The sequence below is a fragment of the Lycium barbarum genome, chromosome 9 (genome assembly GCF_019175385.1).
Source record: "Lycium barbarum isolate Lr01 chromosome 9, ASM1917538v2, whole genome shotgun sequence".
NCBI lineage: Eukaryota > Viridiplantae > Streptophyta > Magnoliopsida > Solanales > Solanaceae > Lycium > Lycium barbarum.
In genome coordinates, this window is record NC_083345.1 from 26622959 (window position 1) to 26644231 (window position 21273).

Consider the following 21273-nt stretch of genomic DNA (forward strand, 5'->3'; position numbering starts at 1 on the left):
AAGTGAGAAAGTTTGAAATTGAAATCCCCCCATATTAAAACATCCTGAATTTCTACCAGATTCAGATGAAATAGATTAAGTTGAGCTTCAATCTTCATTGTTAGAGAATTGAACAAGTTCAAGGCAGGAGGAGATGTCAGATACTTCGTGAGTACTTGAGTTAGAATCAGATATTGCAGCACCAACGGAGAGAGCTCTGAAGCCCAAAAAAAGAGTGTCAAGGAGAAGGGGAAATGGGCTGCACACAGAGGGAATGTTTTTTTTTTTTTTTTTTTCCCTCCAGATCTTCTACAAAATGTAAAATCTTTACTAGGTTTGGTAAATAGGGGAAAATACCAAAATGTTTAGTGATATAGGGTTTTATTTAGTTGTGGGGGATGATTTTTCGCTCTGCTTTTTCAATCGCTGGTTTCCACTATGGAAACACCAACGGGGGATATGGGTGTTCTGATTTGAGATATACATTAATATACACTGTTATGCATGAGTATATACATGGACATAAATGTAACGGTGATATATACATATGGATATACATTGATATACAAGAAGATGTAGATGTTGTTGCCATGAAATTGTCTGAACTTAATATTTGGTGAATGTGCGATTTTTTTTAACGAAACTTCTGTTGATTCATATTTGATTCACCCTCATCGATTTTCTTGGGCAACAAAAATCTGGGTCGTGCGTAAAGTTGGACAAGATTTTGAAAAGGGGACTAGTATGAAATTAAGAGTATGCATGAAGTTGGATCTAGAGTTTGGCAAGGCACAATCATAAAATTAGGAGTTGAATATTTGAATTCTCCTATCTTTTAATCGTTTGGTAGGATTTGGGATATTCATTGTCATTTTCTGGGCTTCAATTACTAAATCTAATCTTTGGCTAAAATCGGGCCAACAGGTTATTATTACAAAATTTGGCACCAGGTGACAAATCATTTTTTTGCGCGGATTGCCCTTCTTTTGGGGTGATCTTTAAATTTTGCCCCTCATATTTGTGGTCTTTAAATTATGCCTCTCATATTGATGATCTTTAATTTTTGCCCTTCACGTTACAATGCTGAGCGTTCACAAAGAAATCATGAGGTTCTGGATTCGAATCCCTGCTTAAGCATAAATTAAAAAAAAAAAAAAATTGCAAGGCAAGGTTTGGGTCGCGTGTATGCCGGACCCGGCATACACTTGTTAAGGAATTACCAAATTTATGCCGGACCCGATATACTCATGCCTTATGGGCAGACTTGGCATAAGTATGTCGGGTCCAACATAACTTTGGTAATTCCTTAACAAGTTTATGTTGGGTCCGGCATACTTATGGGCAAACTTTTAGTTAAGCCTTAACTAAAAGTTTTTTCTTAGTTGCGCCTTATGGAGCAGACTTTTAGTTAAGGCATAACTAAAAGTATGCCCCATAAGGCGGAACTTTCATAACTAAAAATTTGCCTTATAAGACAAAATCTATGTCTTAAGGAAAAGTTATATCTTATGGGACATACTTTTAGCTATGTCTTAACTAAAAGTCTTCCCCATGAGGCATAACTAGGAAAAGACTTTTAGTTAAGACTTAGCCCATAAGTTTGCCCATAAGTATGTCGGACCCGGCATAAACTTGTGAAGGAATTACCAAAATTATGCCGGACCCGACATACTTATGCTAAGTCTGCTCATTAAGCATAAGTATGTCGAGTCCGGCATAACTTTGGTAATTCCTTAACAAGTGTATGTCGGTGGGGGCATAGCGAAATTTAAACTCTGCCTTGCGATTTTTTTTAAAATTTTTGACTGAGTGGGGGTTCGAACCTGGAACCCATGGGTTTTAACCGAAGGACAAAATTTAAAGATTTCAAATATGAGGGGGCAAAATTTAAAGACCACCTCAAAAGAAGGGCAATTCTGTGAGTTCCCCGTGACAAATTAGAAGCCTAAGTTGCATAAAACCGCTTTTGGCACTCGATAGCCTACATGCTTGAATACCAGAAAAATAAATGGATTGGACATTTGATATTTTCGCTGAGATAAAGGCAGAAAAATCAGAAAGTATAGAATTAGAATCGGTTTTTTAGCATTTAACCCCCCCTTTGTGTTATGGATTTCCTACGTTTTTCGCTACAGTTTTTGTACAACATAACTGTTAAAGTCTCCTGATAAAATAGCTTCAAATTCTCCAATTACTTTCCTTAAATCTTTCAATTGAGATGAATTTCAGATTTAAAATTCGAGGTTAAAAACGACTCCATTTAGGATACTATCTTGTCCTCCGGAGCCAAATTTCCTAAATAATGGAGTATTATTATTTTCAGAGGGACTAAAAGTGTAATTATCTTTTTAATAAATATAACGTCCACAATTAGCCGCGAATTCAATATCCTTTCTAGGTTTTCAATTCCCCATTCACAATCATGCGTGCCGCCTATGATTTCTCTTTCAGTCGGGCCAGATCCGGCCCACTTTCCTTCTACGCCCGTCGTCGTCCATGGAGAGAACTCTTAGCCCACCCATCTTCCTATACCCGACCCATTTCCCTACCCGATTTCACCTCTCGGGTCAAACGCAACCTCACTTACTTCCGTGTCAATTACACCATGATTATACTAATCATACTCTTTTTATCCCTCTTATGGCACCCGATTTCGTTAATTGTGTACTTAATCGTGTTTATTGCTTGGTTCTTTCTGTATTTTCATAGGGATGAACCGTTGATGGTTTTTAACCGTATGATTGATGATAGAGTTGTGATGGTTGGATTAGGTGTTGTTACTGTTGTGAGTTTGGTGTTGACTAGTGTTTGGTTGAATGTATTGGTTTCGGTTTTGGTTGGGATTGTGTTGGTTGGTTTACATGCTATGTTTAGGATTACTGAGGATTTGTTTTTGGAAGAAGATGATTTTGATGGTGGTGGATTGCATTCTTTTGTTGCTGCTTCGGTATGATATAAATGAAGATTAACACCACGGATTGAAAGAATGTAGAGCAAATTATAATGATATCTTGAATCAGTTGCTGTTGACTTTTCATTGTATGCATATAGAAAATTGGAGCACAATATATTGAAGTTGATGTTGAGTATGGTAATAGTTTTTAGAAAGAATATTTGGTTGTTTTGAATGTACCGAAAGTGAAAACAGGGTATTAGCTGTTTTCCAAACAAGTTGTATTTGGGATTTTCATGGCCAAACACTGATTTTCAAATAAAGTGAAAACATATTCCGGGATAAAGTTAATAATTGTCATGGCCAATGGGTCCTAAATATTGCTGCAAATTTTCAAGGCTTTATTTCTATGGTTGTGAATGCTGTTGTTTACATTTTTCCGGCAATCAAATGGAGAATTGAGAAACATGGATTATTTAGTTTTTGTTCTATTATTGTAAATACAGAATACTACAGTTTGGGAAAAGGGAAAGGGAAAGGGATTGAGATTTTGGTTATCAGTTTTGTGGTGAAAATTATACTTTTGAGTTGGTGAACTCATGCAATGATTATAGAATCTCTGTGATTTGTGAAATTGGATCTGTTTTGCCAATTGACTGAGCTTTGCTGGATTACTGTTTGGTGTATTGTTGAAACGGTTTTCTTTATCCATGGGCAATGAGTTTCAACGCATTGGGTGTATCTGTATTTATGAAGCTTTCATTTTCGTGCTTATATTAATTATTGGTTTAGTTTATGCATGGGAGGGATTGAAATGGTCTTTATAAGTTTTGATCAATCTATCAATTATACCTCAATTCTGAATGATTTGAATAGGCTATATGAGTCATCTATATTCATCTTATTATTATTCAATATTAATCGGATTCGACGATTTTATGTTGACACTCAATCTCAACCTTCCTACTTCATTCAGTTTCAGCACTGCCTCTGTTTTGCAAAAACTGTGTTGGAGTTATGCGCTTGATTAATACCTATATCTGATGAAATTATAAAATTGGGCAAACCAACAGTAGCATCTGCCCATCATCGTTCAAACTAAGTCAATCATACAATGGGAAGTTTGATAAATCTGGAATGCAGATAGAACATTTCCAGAATAGCAGAGAGAACGAGCATGTGAATTCTAACTTTAGAACGGCAATTGGAATATAACAATTTAATTCATGATTCTGGAGGCTGATTGTCACCGAAATGTACTATCAGCATGTTGTATTGCTGTCTCATGCAGGTGAAATACTAGTATGCCTTGAAAGATAAATAATTGTGTACTATGAAGATTTAAGGTCGGATGAAGTAAAACATTATCAAAATTCACGCAGTATGAGTACAGGGTATAGTACAAGCATACAACACAATGCAGAAAGAGAGTGAACTAGAGAGCATGGTATCTCAGTTTACGAGCCAGAATAGGTGAACTCGAATTGCAGTATTCCTATGAAAACTCATAATCTTCATTATCTCATTCCTCGTTTCCCGCTTATCTGCACAAATTCTAGTCGAGGCTGTTGAAAACAACTTATACTACTACAGTCTCACCATATGCCCATCTGAGGCACAGTGGTACAGCAATTCTGGCCTGCTACTTCAACATATGACTAGCTCTCGTATAGTTTATCAAGTATATGAATGCAGTGATAATAACTCAAGAAGCTGGAACGCCTGGGACCTTTCGAGCATAAGCCAACACCATGACAAAATCCTTTGCTGGTGAACCAATAATTACTGGCATTTTTTCGGATGTGGTAGTTTGAAGCCACATATCAACCAAACTGTTCAGTGGTAAACTGGAGACTATTGATTGTCCCATACATCTAATCTCAACCTACAAAATAAACTAAAGAGTCAGCACAGCATAAAAGTAAAAACAATCAAATTGTGTATGTTTTCTTCAATGGAGTTTACTGCAAGTACTCTCTCAATCTCTCTCTCTCTCTCTGTGGTACTTAGATACCAGGATTAGTCCTTTCTTCTAAGAAGAAATGGTGTCAGCCATACTTGTCACTTGCGGGTTATATTCTTGCTAAGGGACAATTCATTTAACATCAAGCATCACACATTACCATTCCTCATCTTAGCACTTGCGTAAAGTAGAGTGTTACTGTTACCTGCCCCACAGTTGAGTTAGTTCATGTTGAAATTTGTTAACACAGCCTAAGTTCAAAACCTGACTGGATGACCATTTCACCCAATGTCATTTAAAATTATAGAAAATCATGTCCCTCAGACTTCAATCTAAAATCACCAAGGAAGATGTATAACCGTGCATAAATGATAGTGCTGTTCATTCATTTATAAATAACTAGAAAGCAAGGCAATCACCTCGTCTTCGCTCTTAAGATCCAACTTCCGTGTCAGGTATTTTTGGATGAAGGAAACTGGAATATTACCATCCCTGCAACAGTAGAGGATATGAGAATAATAATGAGTAGAATATGCAAGAATACCCGTCATAACATGTTAAAGATATTGGTCTGTCCTACTCCTGCAAATGGACTATATCAATCTTAATGAGCTTCTCTTTCTGGCCTCTAATACTCCTGGTTGCTTCTAGGTGTCTTCCACTGCCAAACTGCCATGGCTTATCCATCCCAATGATTATCTTAGGTTGCCTACATTATTTTTTGTCTTACCGCCATCCTCCAACACATTCTTTGCTAGTTATAATCCAAAATTGATTTAAATCAGATTACTGATGCGAATTTAGGTGTCATCAGGCCCATTATTCTCAGATTATCTGTTTTAGCAACTTCCAAAGCACCCCTCTTTTTTGTGCATTGCCATTTTATCTTCTGAATCAAATCTTCCCAAAAACTGCTCTTCTCCATTTCCCATTATTCTGCATTGTTTAAGAATTTTAATGTCAGCATATCAAATTGCAAGGTTCTTATTGTTCTTGATTTCCTTTTCTTTTGTCTTTTTAAATTCTCAGATCTCAAGCACACATCACTTCATGCTTGTATTACTACCTTCACATGACTGTTGGTTATAAGCCATTAAAAGTTAGCAATTGTGATTTCTGAACTTTGCTGGCCTGAAGATAGGACTCTAGTTTTGTATATGATTAGTATTTGAAATTGGAAAGTGTGATGTCCTCTTTCTTATTAAATAACCTCGTTTACTAAGGACTTTTAAGGTCACAAGATATAGACCAAACCACAACAGAGGAAAGAAATGTAATGAATGCTTCATAGTCTTTGTCCGATCCAGCTCCCATATATTTCAAACTTCACTTGTAGAGGAGATCATTTTTAGTTCACGCACCTTAGTTTTATTCACGAAAACATATGCTGATAGAGGCATGCTAACCATATAAGTACTGGTATTCGTCTATTTGAGCAAACGTGGATGCGACATTACCAGCACTAATGCACTGGATCCCATCAAAACGTCAAAACTAAACATAATTCGGTAAGAGTAGTACTAGGATGGGTGACTCCCTTGCAACTTGCAAGTCCTCGTGTTGCATCCCTTGTTTACCCAACTTCGGATTGAGGCATAGTTGTTGTTGCTTGTTGAATAATTACCCCAGAAGACAACCAGCATAATATAGGAAGATCGTCCATACTGGTCAGCTAAGTTACACGGACTCGGGTGCGAGTATCCGATACGGGTACGGATTCGAGTGTCGGATTCGGCAAAATCTAAATTTAAGATTCAGGGGTGCGTATCTGGTTATGGATACGGATGCAGGGATTCGGCTAAGAAAATTCAAAATTATAAAAAATAGAGCTATAAAGATATTACAAATTTTGAGAGATATTCTTATGAAAAACTTACATGTATATGAAATAAATAACTCACCTGTAACCTTGCATCTTCTTGATGCTTTACTAATGACATTTGATTACTTTACCAAAAAATGTATATGAAATAAAAGTACTTCTTGGTTTATCTGAAACATGAAGCAACATATATGAAATAAAAGTACTATAATATTGAAGGTATATCATTTTCCTTATCTTAAATCTGTTTTATTTTTAATTTTGAGAAATCAAAATCTCAAATTTTCCCCCCAAATTTGTCGACGGACTCCGGTCAAAGTATCCTATGTGATTGACCGTAACGTTCCGGCACCCGCACCCGTCCGTATCCGGGACGGGGACGGCACCCAAAATGGTGAGTCCGTGTAACTTAGCTGGTCAGTATAACAAATCCTAACTTTGTTCGCAACCTTTTACTAAAGTAAACGATTAGCTTTGAGGGGTTCAACCTGCGTATTGCAGACCTAATATAAGCAAATAAACGTCCCTTCTCTAACAGCTTAAACTTCTAAATGAAGTGTTCACACAATTCTGTATAGGAGCAGGCAAAGTTTCTAAATTTAAGTCTCACATCCACCAATTATCAAAAAAGAACATTCATGTGCTTGGCACAAGAAAAAAGAGTCAAGCCGCACATGAAGAACCGTTTTCTGGACATGATATAAATAAATAAAGCATCCTCTCTAACAGCTTAAATTTTTAGATGAGGTGGTCACACAATTTAGTACTAGTACTAGAAAAAAATATCCAAGGGATGGAAATAAATGAAAATAAGAAGTAGAAAAATCTAAGCCAATATATAGGGGGTGGGTCTATCGGAAACAACCTCTCTACCTCACAAAGGTAGAGGTAAGGTCTGCATACATCGTACCCACCCCAGACCCCACTTGTGGGATTACACTAGGTATGTTGTTGTTGTTAATATATGTGTGTGTGTGTGGGGGGGGGGGGTGGGTTGGTGGAAGCAATCACTCTGAACATTGGAGGAACTTTTGGGCTGTAGAAACATGCTGCAACAGTAAATCAGTTGCAGCACTGATGTGGAAGAAACCTGAGAACTTTGAGGCTTGAGGAGCATCATAGACTAACAAGCAACTGCAGTAGTGGTGGCTGGGAAATAGGTAAGAAGATGGAAAAGTAAAATTATGAGTATAGTAATGCTAGATCGCAACCATTGCGGCTTCTAGCCCTCTAAGAAAAAGTAGAAATAAATGAGTTCAAGAAATAGACAATCTATAGTACACTAGTGGAAATAGGTAAGAAGATGGAAAAATAAAATTATGAGTATAGTAATGCTAGATCGCAACCATTGCGGCTTCTAGCCCTCTAAGAAAAAGTAGAAATAAATGAGTTCAAGAAATAGACAATCTATAGTACACTAGTGTTTTGCTTATTAAAAATTAGTATAAATACACAAGAGTCAAGATATAAATGCCACATAGAGTGGGAAAATATCCCTATAAAAGGAGAATACATATCAAAAGGAGCTATGCAGGAACAGGGGCGATTTTAGGTACTAAAATTGGGGCACGTGAACACATGGTCTCTCTGTAAAATTAGGTATTTTATGTATATATTTTCTAAAATTAGTATAATACTATTTGCTGGAACTCATACTACAAAAAGACTAAATGGTGTACTTGGTTGAAGGGTGAGTTATTTACCTAGAGGACTAGGGATCAAGTCCCGCTTAATACAATTTTTCCTTCTTTTATTAGTGGTGAACCCATGTTGAAATCCTAGATTCGCCTCTGTCCAGGAATATTGCTCTCCACAAAAGCCATCCAACGGCTCAAACTAATCAGATTGAGTTACCACAGGTACTTCTAGCACCAGAAGAAGCTGGTACAAGGGAGACTACATTACAACTTATAAGCCAATATTTTGAAGACCAAATACTCCCTCACCTGATTGGTCAAATAACTATGAATACCCCATAAGATCCAGCAAGAGTCTTTAGAAACTCTATGAGAGAGATAGTTCATAGAGAGAGGCAATACTTAAGGAGCTAATCAAGCGAAGATAAGGCACGTTGAGGCGATTAACTAGGCACAAACATCCATTTCATTACTACCCAGTGGTGGAAAATGGGCGAGTTGGGTTGGGTATGTGTGTGTGGGGCGGGGGGTGGGTTGAAAACGGGTCATAACTCAATTCGTGCATAAGCAGGTTAAAACAGGTTGGGTTGTTAACGGTCAGATCCAAATGGGTTTGACCTATTTTGTTTATGGGTTAAAATAATTCGTCAGATTTTATACATTACGAAATAGGAAATTAAGAATTATCTAAATTTGATAATATAGTTATTTTAAAAGAACGTTTGAAGCAATTAAAATATATCTAGTGAAGGTACATCTTAAACCTTTAGAAGTATTACTTCATAATTTTTTCAAACTTGAAACGAAACTCTTTCGATGAACTATTTAATATATTCCCAGTTTAAACTGTGATTTAAAACATTGTTACACCAAAATCAATATAATCATGTATTCAAAAATTGTTCTTCAAATCTGATAAAAAAACTGGATCTGGTTTTTGACTGCAAGAGTAAAAAGGATATGAGAAGTTACGTGTCTGACACACTCAGAGAGCTAATAATGGGGAATACCTCTCTTAAAATAGAGCAAAGTACAGATTATTTGAAAACTTTAGACTGATCGAAGACAAAATTTGTGAGTGACGCGAAGGACAAAGTCTACACCGTAGTGATTTAGCGGAAAGCTGGCTTTTTCGAATAAGCCAATTCATTTGGGAACCTGCAGATCCACTCTTTTTCCTATCAGCCCCCTGGCTCTGTGTTTTCAGATCGAGAATTATTTGCAGATGAAGAGATGTCAAAAGGGCTTCTTACTTCCCAAACAGATCCTCCTACATCTATATATAAACGCTGGTTTATCAAGAATACGCAAGAAAAGCACTTCGAATTGTTGATTAATCGTCAGAGATGGCTTAGAACCAATAGTTCATTATCTAATGGATCTTTCCGTTCTAGTACTCTATCCGAGAGTTATCAGTATTTATCAAATCTGTTCCTATCTAACGGAACGCTATTGGATCACAGTTAACCCATATCTGACCTGTAAGTAACCCGTGACTGACCCAATTTTGCACGGTTTAAAAATGGGTTAAATCCAAATTTAACTCATTTGAATATCACTCACCAAACCCGCTTAAATATGGGTGGTTATTGAAGTATGGGACCATTTTGCCTAGTAAACCATCAGGTACCTTAACTCCGTCTTGAACATCTATTAGTAAAGCTCCAAAACTGACTTCCTCCAAAGAAAGAACTCCAAATTATGACTGGGTACGCACCATATCAGACTCACCCATCCAATTGACTAAAATAGATAGAAGGAACAATTAGTGCCTGTACTCCAATTCTTTAGAGGATCTATGACTATTCCAAGTCCAAAAGCAAAAGACTTAGTGAAAATCCACGAAGTAATGTTCTTAAAAGATGCTCCAGGTCCCCCTTTTGGTTGCTCCATAGACAAAAGTCGAATTGAAGTCAGTTTTTCTCATGAGCCCTTTTGAGATACAAAAACATAGGTAAACTTGTTAGTACAAGAAATTTCTAGCACTTATAAAGTTATAATTGTATTCGGTCATCTAAGTGCATGCCATATCCAGTTTCACTCTGCCCACACAGGTTTCCCAGGTTAAGTATAAGGACCCAAACAGTACCCAAGTTTAAACAGTGGGTGCAGAGTTGAACTGTCGAATAAGGGAAAAGAAGCACGTAGGACAGCTTCAACAAACAAACATTGATTGATAGGCGGAGCTAAAGAGAACCTACAGAACTCGCTCTCCAGAACTGTCCTTAGACTGGATTTGTGATACCCGAAAAACATATTTTGCCTTAAGCAAGAAGATAAATACAAAACAACTAAACCAACCCAGAAAAGGACATTAAACAGTTCTAGAAAGACAACAACAAAGCCTTATCAAACAAAACAAAAGTTTAAATGAAGAAGAAAACCCAGAAAAAAAGAATCAAGGACATAAAAGACCAAAACAAAAGCATCAACAACATAGAAAAACATTAACCAAAATAACCAGAGCAAAAGAGATGCAAGAGTTGTGGCGGATGTCGTTTTTACTTGATAATTTTTTAAATAACATGAAAAATGCAAGATCAGATTCCTCATTGTTTCTGGAAAATCACCATTGAATCACTCCAATTAAAGTTGAATATCGAGAAGCACTTTTACATAAAATACTGACTTGGTATATCTATACAGGTTGTAAGAACCAAAATTTATGTTTAAAATATTCTTGGTGCAATCTTCATGAATTATAAGATCATAATCAGACATGCTAAGAGCATCATCAGAAGAAATTGTTTCACAAAATAAACTAAACTTACTTTATTCTCAAGTAACTTGCAGAAATCTGTGGCAAGGGTACATCTCCCTCCCTGGCACAATTAACTTGGAGAATTAAAAACATTGGAAATTCAATCTTGTCTCTGAAAAAGTAAAACAGAAAAATTCTATAAGATAAAGCAGATACTCACTGGTCTTCCGAGGCCACCAATGAGAACCATATTGGATAGATTCTCCTTTCACATCCGGAAGTGGTTGCATCCAGTACAGTTTTCGGTGAGATATTAAACTCTCCAAAAGCTGATGCCTTTTTTTGGCGAATTCTACGCGACTTCTTAGGTTTATCAAATTCTGGGGGTGCAGGATCACCATTATTGCCATCCTTGATCTTCAATTTCTGTCCATGTTCTTTGACTTTAGTTTTACGGACATGACCCTCTCGGTCATGGGAATGCAGACCTTCTAACTTAGCCGTAGAACCTTGTGAGGCAAACCTCGAAGATTTGCTCCTGTTTGCTGCTTCCACCAAACAATTTAAAGGTTTCCACAAATCAACTTTGCCTTCCCACTGTTGACTGCCATTTTCAGTTTCTTTATCAGGTGTAGGATGGATAGAAGGCTCAGCACTAGAAGAATTCTGCCAAAAAAAAAAAAAATTGACATGACTGACTGTAACAACAATAAAACAGGTCTATGCAAAACTGACCAAAGACAAGGCCTTATGAAGCCCAAACTTAGGCACCGCACCTAACATCTGAAGAACATGACTTACCAGCCTTATGTTCTGAGTGAACTTGTTCAAAGTCTCAGGTGAGCTGGAGCTATCCAGCTGATCTTCTCCAGAACCTTCTTCTTTCTTCAGAGGTTTCTCGATTGAAAAGGCGGAACCCCGTAATGTTTTTCTTGCCACCGATTTTGATCTTCTTCCTGTCATTCCAGTTTGTGCAGATACTCTTGGAGTGCTGACCACAAGTGACGACAGCGATCTCTCCTTTCTCCTTATTGGCAATGCAACTGAAGGCACAATTTCAGGTGCGTTCACCTTTCGCCTCTTATAAGGGAATACCTTTGCTCTCACATCCTGCAGATTATGATCTGGCCTGTTGTAAAAAAAAAAATTAAAAAATAAATGACATTCTCAGAAAAATTTCATTTTCCACTCAACAGTGGAAGTCAATGTAATATGCTTACGAGCAGGCTACACGCATGAAAAAGCGGAACAAGATTGTGCTAGAAAATGAAGATTAACTGGGTTGTAGCCTCATGTAACTGGTGAAACGTCATAAGGTATCAGCATTTGGGTACTTTATGAATTAACATTTACGTATCATCACACACACACACACACACACACATACACATTTAGTAAATGAGACATACGTAATTATCTATTGTCCACATATCATAGTCTACTCTCTACACTCTAGTCTCTTGGGTGTTTCCTCTCCTTTACTACTTTAGAGACTTCTAAGATAATCAAAAAGTGAACTTCAAATCCAACAGCTACAGATTCCAATTTATTTGGTGATAAAGAAGTCTGCTGATTTTGTCTATTACCAAGTTTTCCTCCCTACATTCCAAAAATCAATCTCTTCTTGTTACATTCTATGGTCTTACTTTGCAGAACCTCCAAATTGTACCCGGAATTAATTGTAAATACTGATCCAAACCCGTAACTTCATCAAAAGGCAAATTTTATGACCAGTTGTGGGATCAACATTGTTATATGGGGTGAATATTTGACCTTAAAGACCCAACATATCAACAAGAAAAATGATTACCTCTGACAAAGGGTGCAATTAATAGACACAGGAATAAGTGAGAGAAGTTCATCTGAGATGGTTTAACCGTGTCCCTAAGTGGATCAAAATACACTAGTCTGTAGTTACGACGCTATGATGATTGAAGGTACTACAAGGAGATGAGGCAAACCTAAACCCATCGAGGGAGTTGTCTCAAAGACCTAATAATTCTCATGATCACCGTGGACTTAGTAAGTGCAAAATATGGTTAGCAAACGATCCATATATAGTTGATATAACTAGTTAGGACTCAGGCTTAGCTGTTGCTAACATTATGTCAGGTGTCCACCAAAAGACACTTTAGTCTGATAAGAGACTTGAATTCAGAGTGGAGACAAGTGTCAAATTTAGAGAACTTATACTTTTACGAAAATTCTAGTTTACCTTGAGAGGCAGATTATGTAGTATTGGAGTGAAACTCGCTTGAATAGATTTGAACAGATATAGAGGATTGATATTGCAGATCCCAACTAGTTTTGGATTAACATAATTGATTGATTGATTAAACGTGTACCAGTCATTCATCGTGACACACTAGAAGAAAACTACCTCGTAGAGCACTATGATGTTTAGAGAAATCCTAATTGTCTATGTCCAGGAATAACAAACCTTATATAGAAAAAATGCCCAGGACAAACCAAAAAGTCAACATGCCTGTCTCTTTAAAGATGGAGTGCATAAACAAGAAAGGTGAATGTGGTGGAGGAAAGAAATTCCCAACTTTGGTGGACATGTCACATTGCTCTCAAGTTAAACATGGAACAATCTTGAATCACCGATAAGTATGAAGGCAACATGTATAGCTAACATGTCAAATGAGTACTTAATCACACTTTTGCATTTAAGAAAAGAGAAAGGAAAAGAATGAGAAAATAAAATTACCTCAATTTCTCTAAAGGAACACAGCCTAAGTCAATATTGCAAATTGGACAGCATTCCATTTCTTCATCAGACAGCTTCTTGTAGATGCATTTCCTGCAAACTGAGTGAAGTTCAAAAAGGAACAGTGTCAAAACAGTAGTCATCTTTTTTGCAGAAACAATTGCTAGCTTCGATAATACTCAAACCAAAATGCAAAAAAGCTAAGCTTTTATCCAAAAGGAAAAAAAAAAAAAAAAAGTAAGCAAAGTTCAAGCCATTCATCCAACAAGATGTTTCACAGAATATACACCAGTGCAAGTTTCTACGTATAGTTATACGAACAAAGAAATATCTCATTACAAACGATCACTTCCGCGCAAAAGATAGGCATCAACCAACAACCATAAACTAGTCATTTAAATCACATTATCACAACAGGAAATCAAAAAATGAAAAGTAAAGATACAAATAAATCAAGTCAATCAACAGTTAAAGCTCCAATTAAACACTATAAATACTTGCATGAACTTTGACCAACATTTAAAAGTACATTTTTTTCACCAAAATGATACGAGAAAAGTTGCAACTTACAGATACTGAATTAATCTAATCCAATTGAGCTTCAAAGTTTAGTCAAACTGACTCTCGAAGAGCAAAAAGTATCACATAAATTGGGACAGAGCGAGTACAAATATCACTGAAATAAAAACATCCATATACATATATATATATATATAATCATTAACACGAGATTATGGAAACTGGATCGATCAAAACACATATTAAAACCAAATAAACCATCTTCAATTACAATTGCAAAGTGGTATACGCAATTACTAAAAAATAAAAGCAAAACCCAGATCGTAAAATGAACCGAAACAGTTAATCGAAAGAAATTCAAAATTAAAACAGCTCACATTGACCTTATATATATAGAGAGAGAGAAGAAAATTAAAAGGGAACTCACACGTATGAAGACATTCGGAAATAGTAGTTGCATCTCTAAAGAGTTTATTGCAAAGAAGACATGTCATGCATGCCGCAATTGTATTTTTTCTCACTTTCACTACTTGATTCGACATATATATACTAGCTTAATAAGAGTATTTGAGTTTAATTATAATCCACGTAGTGAAGTGGTGCATGCTAGAAAGGGTACATGGTAAAATGGAATTTACGTTCATTCCATGGCTATTTATATCTGCATTAAACCCAGAAACGGCAGTTGTAATTATCGGAGACACGGGAATGATTAATAGAAAAGGAAAATGGATTAGAGGGTGTTGAATCTGAGATTTGTGAGGAAATTAAAAGGGTTGGATTTGGGTTTGGGTTTGGGGGTAAAGGGAACGTGTTGGATGATCTCTTTGTTGTTGTTGTTGCTGCTGCTATGTACTTATAACAGCGTTTGTGTGTGTATTGGGTTTGGGAGTTGAAATCGAGGGTGTTTTGCTTGGGGGTGGGGTGGGGAGGGGAGAATTGCTCATGAATGAAACCGAATACTTCTGCGTTTTTTTATTTACTCTAATTATTATTATTATTTTATTAAATGGTATCCTTTCCGTTTCAATCTATGTGATGTTTTTTTTTTTTTTTTACTTTTTGAGTGTCAATTTAATTAAATTTTGAAGCTTAATTGGATTAGATTAGCTCAATATTTTAAAATATATCTAAAAACATTGTTTATAATTCATGCAGTTTAAATCTCAAAAAGCGAAAAGTGTCACGTAAATTAAAATAATAAGGAGTATATGGTCTATGTGAGGGCAGGAAGTTAAAATGCGCCGTGGAGAATGGGGAGGAAGAGTGGGGTGATTAATATTCGTTGCGTTTCGTATGCGTGACGGCGGAGCTGCAAAAGGACCAGGCAAAGGGTGGTTTGGAGATTAATTGCATATGACCGGCGCGCGTTAGCCTATACGTGCTGCAATGAAATTTTTCTATCCGACAAAGTATTTATCTTGCATATTAATTTAGGCTAGTGATACTTAGTAAGTATTTTTAATTTAATTAATAATAACCCATAACTGTTAATTTCTTTAATTTAAACATCAAGTACAAATAAACAGGGAGCTAGCTTCCATCTGGGTTCGGCAGATGGAAAAAAAATACTTTGACATAGATTTTATATTTATGTTAAAAAAAAATTAATATGTATAAATAATTTATTAAGAATCAATTAATTATCTTTTTCTAGAATTTAGAACTCCTTAACTCATAATTGTAGCTTCGCAAATAAATATTTTTATCTATTTCCTCAAGAAAAGATAAAAGAAGAAACCTTTTTTCTTTTCTTTTTTTTTGTAGAAAATTTACATTACGCACTTGAATACTTAACGAAAACAGAAGAAGTAGTAGAAATTGAGGGAGTGCTCTCGTTGTTAGATTTTTTTAAAAACAATAATGTGCACAGAAATGGCAGTGTTTCAGAAACAGAGTAACGCGGTTCGGACAACAAAGATGTCCAAACTCCAACTCAAGTCAAAAGTAAATGCTCTTCTACGGTAGTACTAGTAGTACTACATACATTGATTACCAAAGGAGTCGTGTTTCTTGTGTCCTCAAAAAGCAAAATTTTACTTTTGACCCTGCTGTTTTTACCAACAGTAAATGGCTTTGGGAAATTAAACTGCCACCACGGTTTCATTTTTCACTAAAGTGTCTCTTGGGGCCGACATTCTTCAAGTCAAATTAATCTTGTCCAAAATTATGGATTATCTGATCGGGCCGTAAATTAGAATAGTATACAAGTTCCAATATAAACAACTTTTTTTAATTAGTTTTATTCTTCAACCTTTTGTTTAAAAAGAAAATTACCTACTAGTCACTTGATGTATGCCCCAAAAAAAGAATTACCTACCTGTCACTTGATGTATTTCCTTCATAAAATTGTGTTGGGCACGAGTTTAACTTATGTACATAAACGTTTTACACTATCAGCTTATCTTTATCCGTTACTGTAGATAATCAATCTTATTTTCAAGATTAAAAATTCATATCTTTAGAAAGTTACCGGACATAAATATTTTTTTTGAATAGTTTAATAGTGTAAAATATTTATTAACACAATCAGTACATATAATATAAAATTACTGGGGATATTTCAGCAACCTTTTTTGCTATGCTCTATTATAGTAGTTGGAAAGAAGAGGAAATACTGCAGCAGCTAAAAAGAGGAAGAACAAGAGAGATAAAAACAACTCTCAACTCTTTTACTAAGAGATCAAAGATAGAGGTGACGGGCAACAATAAGAAAAGAGAAGAATCTTGGGTCCCATATATATATATATATATATATATATATATATATATATATATATATATATATATATATATATATATATATATTTCTACTAATATTAGAAGCATGAATATGGAGGTGGTTTCGTCGTCCACCTCCAACTCATGTAAAAAAAAATGTGGATTCCGTATTAACAAATCAATTAATATCAAAACGAAAAAAAAAAAAGTGGATCCCATAGTAAAAAATTAAGCAATATCCATGTAATTCTCAAAGTATCCCCATTAAGTCAATAATGATGGATTCATTCGGTTGGATTTCTATACCACGCGTTGCATTTGCAGCATTTTTGAATGACTGTCCAGAAAAAGTGTCCCCCATTAAACTTTAATGTGACAATCTCTACTTTAATGTGGCAGTCTCTTACTTATCTCTCCCTCCAATCTCCATAGCTTTTTTAGTACTCCTGTAGTACTAATATTCAATAGACAGAGAAAGTACAGGTAAGGATTACTTTTTCAAAAGTAGTTCTGAATATATTATTATTAACCTTCATTTTTTAAAAGCTACTATTACAACTGATTACATTTTGTAGTTCCATGGATGATATCTTATCTCACTAATTGTAATTCTATAATCAAATTAATTGAATATTGTTACAACTGATAAAATAAATTACTTGGATGTTTAATGCAGTACTGTTTAATATCCTAAAAAGAAACTAAGATGGGTATTACATTCTCAAAAGGCATTTTTCAATGTCTTAAGTTTCTAATTATATACGGAGCACCATAATAGCCAAAATAATTTATTAGTACATACTTATGATAGGTTAAGTAAAAAAAAAAAAAAAGGATAGAAATCTTATATCGCATCTATGCCCATGTTATATGACACAATATACATAATCACCATATGTATAAAAAGTTTCACGTTTTAGCCTAGGGGAATGGTAGTTCAAATGACGTTTCCGTATTTAGAAGTAGTTAAAAATTCAATAAGTTTTGAAATTCTGGTTCAAATTTGATTAACGCGTAGTTTAAAAAAGTGTCTTTTAGCCTTTTTCTTAAATAAAGTTATATAAACTGAAACAAAGAAATAACATCATGACACAAATTATTGAACCCGTGCTCCCAAAATTTCTATCTTTACATACGTGACTTTCAAGAAATGTTATAGAATATATCAATTCTTTTTATAATTACATAAAAATAAAATTATAAATATATGTTGGGCCCGTGCTGACACGGACTCTGGTATCTATTATATATATATATATACACACACTAAAATCTATTTTAGTAAAGATTAAACGTCTTAAGAGATTAAATTTGAATGTGATATTGCAACTAAGATTCTCATGTGAAAATGCCTAACATTATCAAATATAAGTAATCATGAAAATGGGAACTGAACCTTTTTTTGAGAAAAAAAAAAAAACAAAAAGGCATAAGTCAACAGAACAGGGAAGTTGGAAATAACTCATCTTTTTTCCCAAAGGTACGGCGGTAAATCTTTTGATCACTGTTTATTGGAAAGCAATTTAGAGTCTCATTTTAGACATTGAAAGAAAAATAAATATGCTTGATTTAGTATATTATGATGTTTGTGGTCCAATAAAGATAAATTCGATCGGTGGTGACATATACTATCTTGTTACTTTTATTGATGATGTTTCACAAAAATTGTGAGTTTATTTATTGAAAATAAAAAATTAGGTGTTTCAAGTTTTCCAAAAATTTCACACTCCGGTGAAAAGGGAGATGGGTCAAAAGCTAAATCATCTCCAAACTAACAATGGATGTGAGTTCACTTCGAGAAATTTTAAAGAGTATTGTTCGAACCATGGATAAAACATGAAAAGACATTTCTTAAAACCCTACACAATGGTGTAGCTTAAAGGATGAACCACAATGTTATTGAGAAGGTGAGAAGTATGTTCAGAATGGCTATAAGCTTTCTAACTCATTATAGGGTGAAACAATTTAGACAGCCTGTCACCTGATTCATAAGAGTCCGTTAGTTTAATTGGGTTTTGACATTCCACAACGAATTTGGACTAACGAGGAGGTGTCCTACTCCCATTTAAAGGTGTTCGATTGCAGACCTTTTACATATGTACCGAAGGAGCAAATAACAAAGTTGAATGACAAGTTAGTCCTTGCATCTTCATTGGTTAGGGAAATGACGAGTTTGGTTATAGATTGTGGGAACCAACAAGGAAAAAGATCATAAGAATCAAAGATGTAATCTTCCAAGAAAAATTGATCGGGGTTGATGGTGACAATCAACAAAGATAAAAATGACAATGGTACAATTTCTAACTTTGTTGCCCTCCTACTGTGCATGTACATAATACTTCCACAAGTGAAAAATGGTACACAAAAGGTGTAGATGAAGAGGTTTTGGGGGGATCAACTGAGTCCACAAGAGGAAGATGAAGAGAAACTAGAACAACACAGAGAAGGACAACGGCAATCTTTGAGAAGATCTCAACAATAGAAGGTACAATCCTCGAAGTATCCTTCTTCAGAGTATATCCTGATCACTAAAAAAGGGGAGACTGGATTTTCTAAGAGGTGTTGTCTTATCTAAAACTAAAACAGCGGAAGGAAGTCATGCGAGAAAGAGAATTCTTTACAGAAGAATGACACATATGAACTGATTGAACTTCCAAAAGAAAAAAGACCACTCAAGTGCAAGTTTGTCTTTAAGCTCCAGAAAGATGAAAACGGAAAGCTGGTTAGATATAAAGTTCGATTGGTAGTAAATGACTTCGAATAAAAGCAAGATATTAATTTTTATGAAATTTTCTCACACATTATCAAAATGACTTCTACTTTTACAATTTTGCAAATCTCTGCGAAGAAACATAATTTTCACGTCCAACTGCTCCACTTCAAGCAGTTGGACGTGAAAATTATGTTTCTTCATGGACCCATCACATTTTCAAGAACTGAAGTAGAGTATATTGGTGCTTCTGAAGAAGGTAAGGAGATGAAATGGCATAAGCGATTCTTTCAAGAACTTAAATTGCATCAAATGAGGTACGTTATCTATTTCGACAATAATAGTGAAATAGAAACTCCATGTATCATGCAAGATCAAACCGCATCAACATTAGATACATTGGTAGTGAGAAAGGGACAATGAGTTATTACAGGTTCAGAAGATTCACACGAGTGAAAATCGTGTGGATATGTTGACCAAGATGATACCAACAGCCACATTTGAGTTATGCAAAGAACTTGTTAGAATGTGTTCTATTTGTGAATATTGGAGAATCATTTTTTAGGTGCATGGGATTAGAGGGGATATGTATGAGGTCTAGCCCCATGTCCTATGTTTTAAGGAAAAAAGTCTTCTTTTTTCTTTGGATCTGCAACAAATCTTTTGGGCAGCCACCTTTTGAATTTGATATCCGGCTATTAATTAAGATAAGGAAGAAAAAATGAACTTTCTAATGCCATTGATGATGCAAACAATGGGTGCACTGGCTCTATAAATAGAGGAAAATTTTCCCTTCATTCAAGCAACACAGAGAAAGATAAGTAATACATTTGTTGCAACGAGAAAATCATTGATGTTATAACAAAAATTGGGACACAGGGAGTTTAACTTTAGATTGTAAATCTGGTGTCCTGCTATGGCACCGATGACGGAGGGCACTTAAAAATGGGTGCACACTATACCTTTACACGAATCCTTCATCGGAATGAGAGAAGAAAGTTAGGGACCTTACAAGAATGAGATCAGAATCAACTGTTGAGGCGTATTTTGGGTTAAAACCCAACGGAAAAAGGCTCAAAGCGGAAAATACCTTAATAGATGGATCGGGGCTGTTACAGATGGTATTAGAGCAGGAATCGCCCTTAATTTGGTGGTAAGACAAACCTCAGTGAGGACGCTGATTCTCAATATGTGGTGCTCATGACGGAGGCTAGCCTCCGTACAAGGGCGCACATTACACCTTAGGCGAATCCCACATTAGAATGAGAGAAGAAAGTTAGGGACCTTATAAGAATGAGTTCATAATCAAGTGTTGAGGGGCCTTTTGGGTTCAAACCCCAAGGGATAAATATATGCGTGCCTAGACCCAAAACATACAATACCTTAATAGTTGGACCAGAGCCGTTACACTTGTAACATAATATCCTTAAAATGACTGGTATCAAAGTAGTACAATGATGCATTTGAAGGGCGCTAGTCATAGCTAATACTCCTATATATCTATCTCTCTATCTCTCTCTCTCTCTCTCTCTCTCTCTCTCTATATATATATATATATATATATAGACACACACACACACTAGAGGCGCATAGTCCGTGCTGTGCAGGGGCCCAA

At 35.5% G+C, this 21273-nt stretch overlaps 2 protein-coding genes across 5 annotated transcripts; one reads left to right on the forward strand and one right to left on the reverse strand.

Annotated features, from left to right (window-relative positions):
• Nucleotides 1-2206: 2206 nt before the first annotated feature.
• Nucleotides 2207-3602, forward strand: LOC132610678 (PRA1 family protein F3-like). Its single transcript, XM_060325029.1, has one exon. The coding sequence runs from the start codon at nucleotides 2402-2404 to the stop codon at nucleotides 2930-2932; it is 531 nt and encodes a 176-aa protein (XP_060181012.1). The 5' UTR covers nucleotides 2207-2401; the 3' UTR covers nucleotides 2933-3602.
• Nucleotides 3603-4219: 617 nt separating this feature from the next.
• On the reverse strand, nucleotides 4220-15169 carry LOC132610677 (E3 ubiquitin protein ligase DRIP2-like). 4 transcript variants are annotated; one of them, XM_060325025.1, is made up of 7 exons: nucleotides 14655-15167; nucleotides 13709-13808; nucleotides 11797-12124; nucleotides 11216-11661; nucleotides 11066-11116; nucleotides 5255-5327; nucleotides 4220-4757 (listed from the first exon to the last, which is right to left on the reverse strand). In XM_060325025.1, the coding sequence occupies exons 1-7, from the start codon at nucleotides 14767-14769 to the stop codon at nucleotides 4578-4580; spliced, it is 1293 nt and encodes a 430-aa protein (XP_060181008.1). In that variant the 5' UTR covers nucleotides 14770-15167; the 3' UTR covers nucleotides 4220-4577. The 4 variants fall into 4 exon arrangements, with proteins under 4 accessions (XP_060181008.1, XP_060181010.1, XP_060181009.1 ...); XM_060325027.1 differs by lacking the exon at nucleotides 14655-15167 and adding an exon at nucleotides 14279-14297; XM_060325026.1 differs by lacking the exon at nucleotides 11066-11116 and having other exon boundaries at nucleotides 14655-15168.
• Between the last annotated feature and the right edge of the window lie 6104 nt (nucleotides 15170-21273).

Excerpts from the sequence above, each read along its gene's own strand:
- LOC132610677 (XM_060325025.1), bottom strand. The coding sequence starts at position 14,769 with ATGTCGAATCAAGTAGTGAAAGTGAGAAAAAATACAATTGCGGCATGC. Across the intron at positions 11,117-11,215 it reads TTGGTGGCCTCGGAAGACCA|GGAGGGAGATGTACCCTTGC; the intron begins GTGAGTATCTGC and ends TAATTGTGCCAG. Across the intron at positions 4,758-5,254 it reads ATCTTAAGAGCGAAGACGAG|GTTGAGATTAGATGTATGGG; the intron begins GTGATTGCCTTG and ends TTTATTTTGTAG.
- LOC132610678 (XM_060325029.1), top strand. The coding sequence starts at position 2,402 with ATGCGTGCCGCCTATGATTTCTCTTTCAGTCGGGCCAGATCCGGCCCA.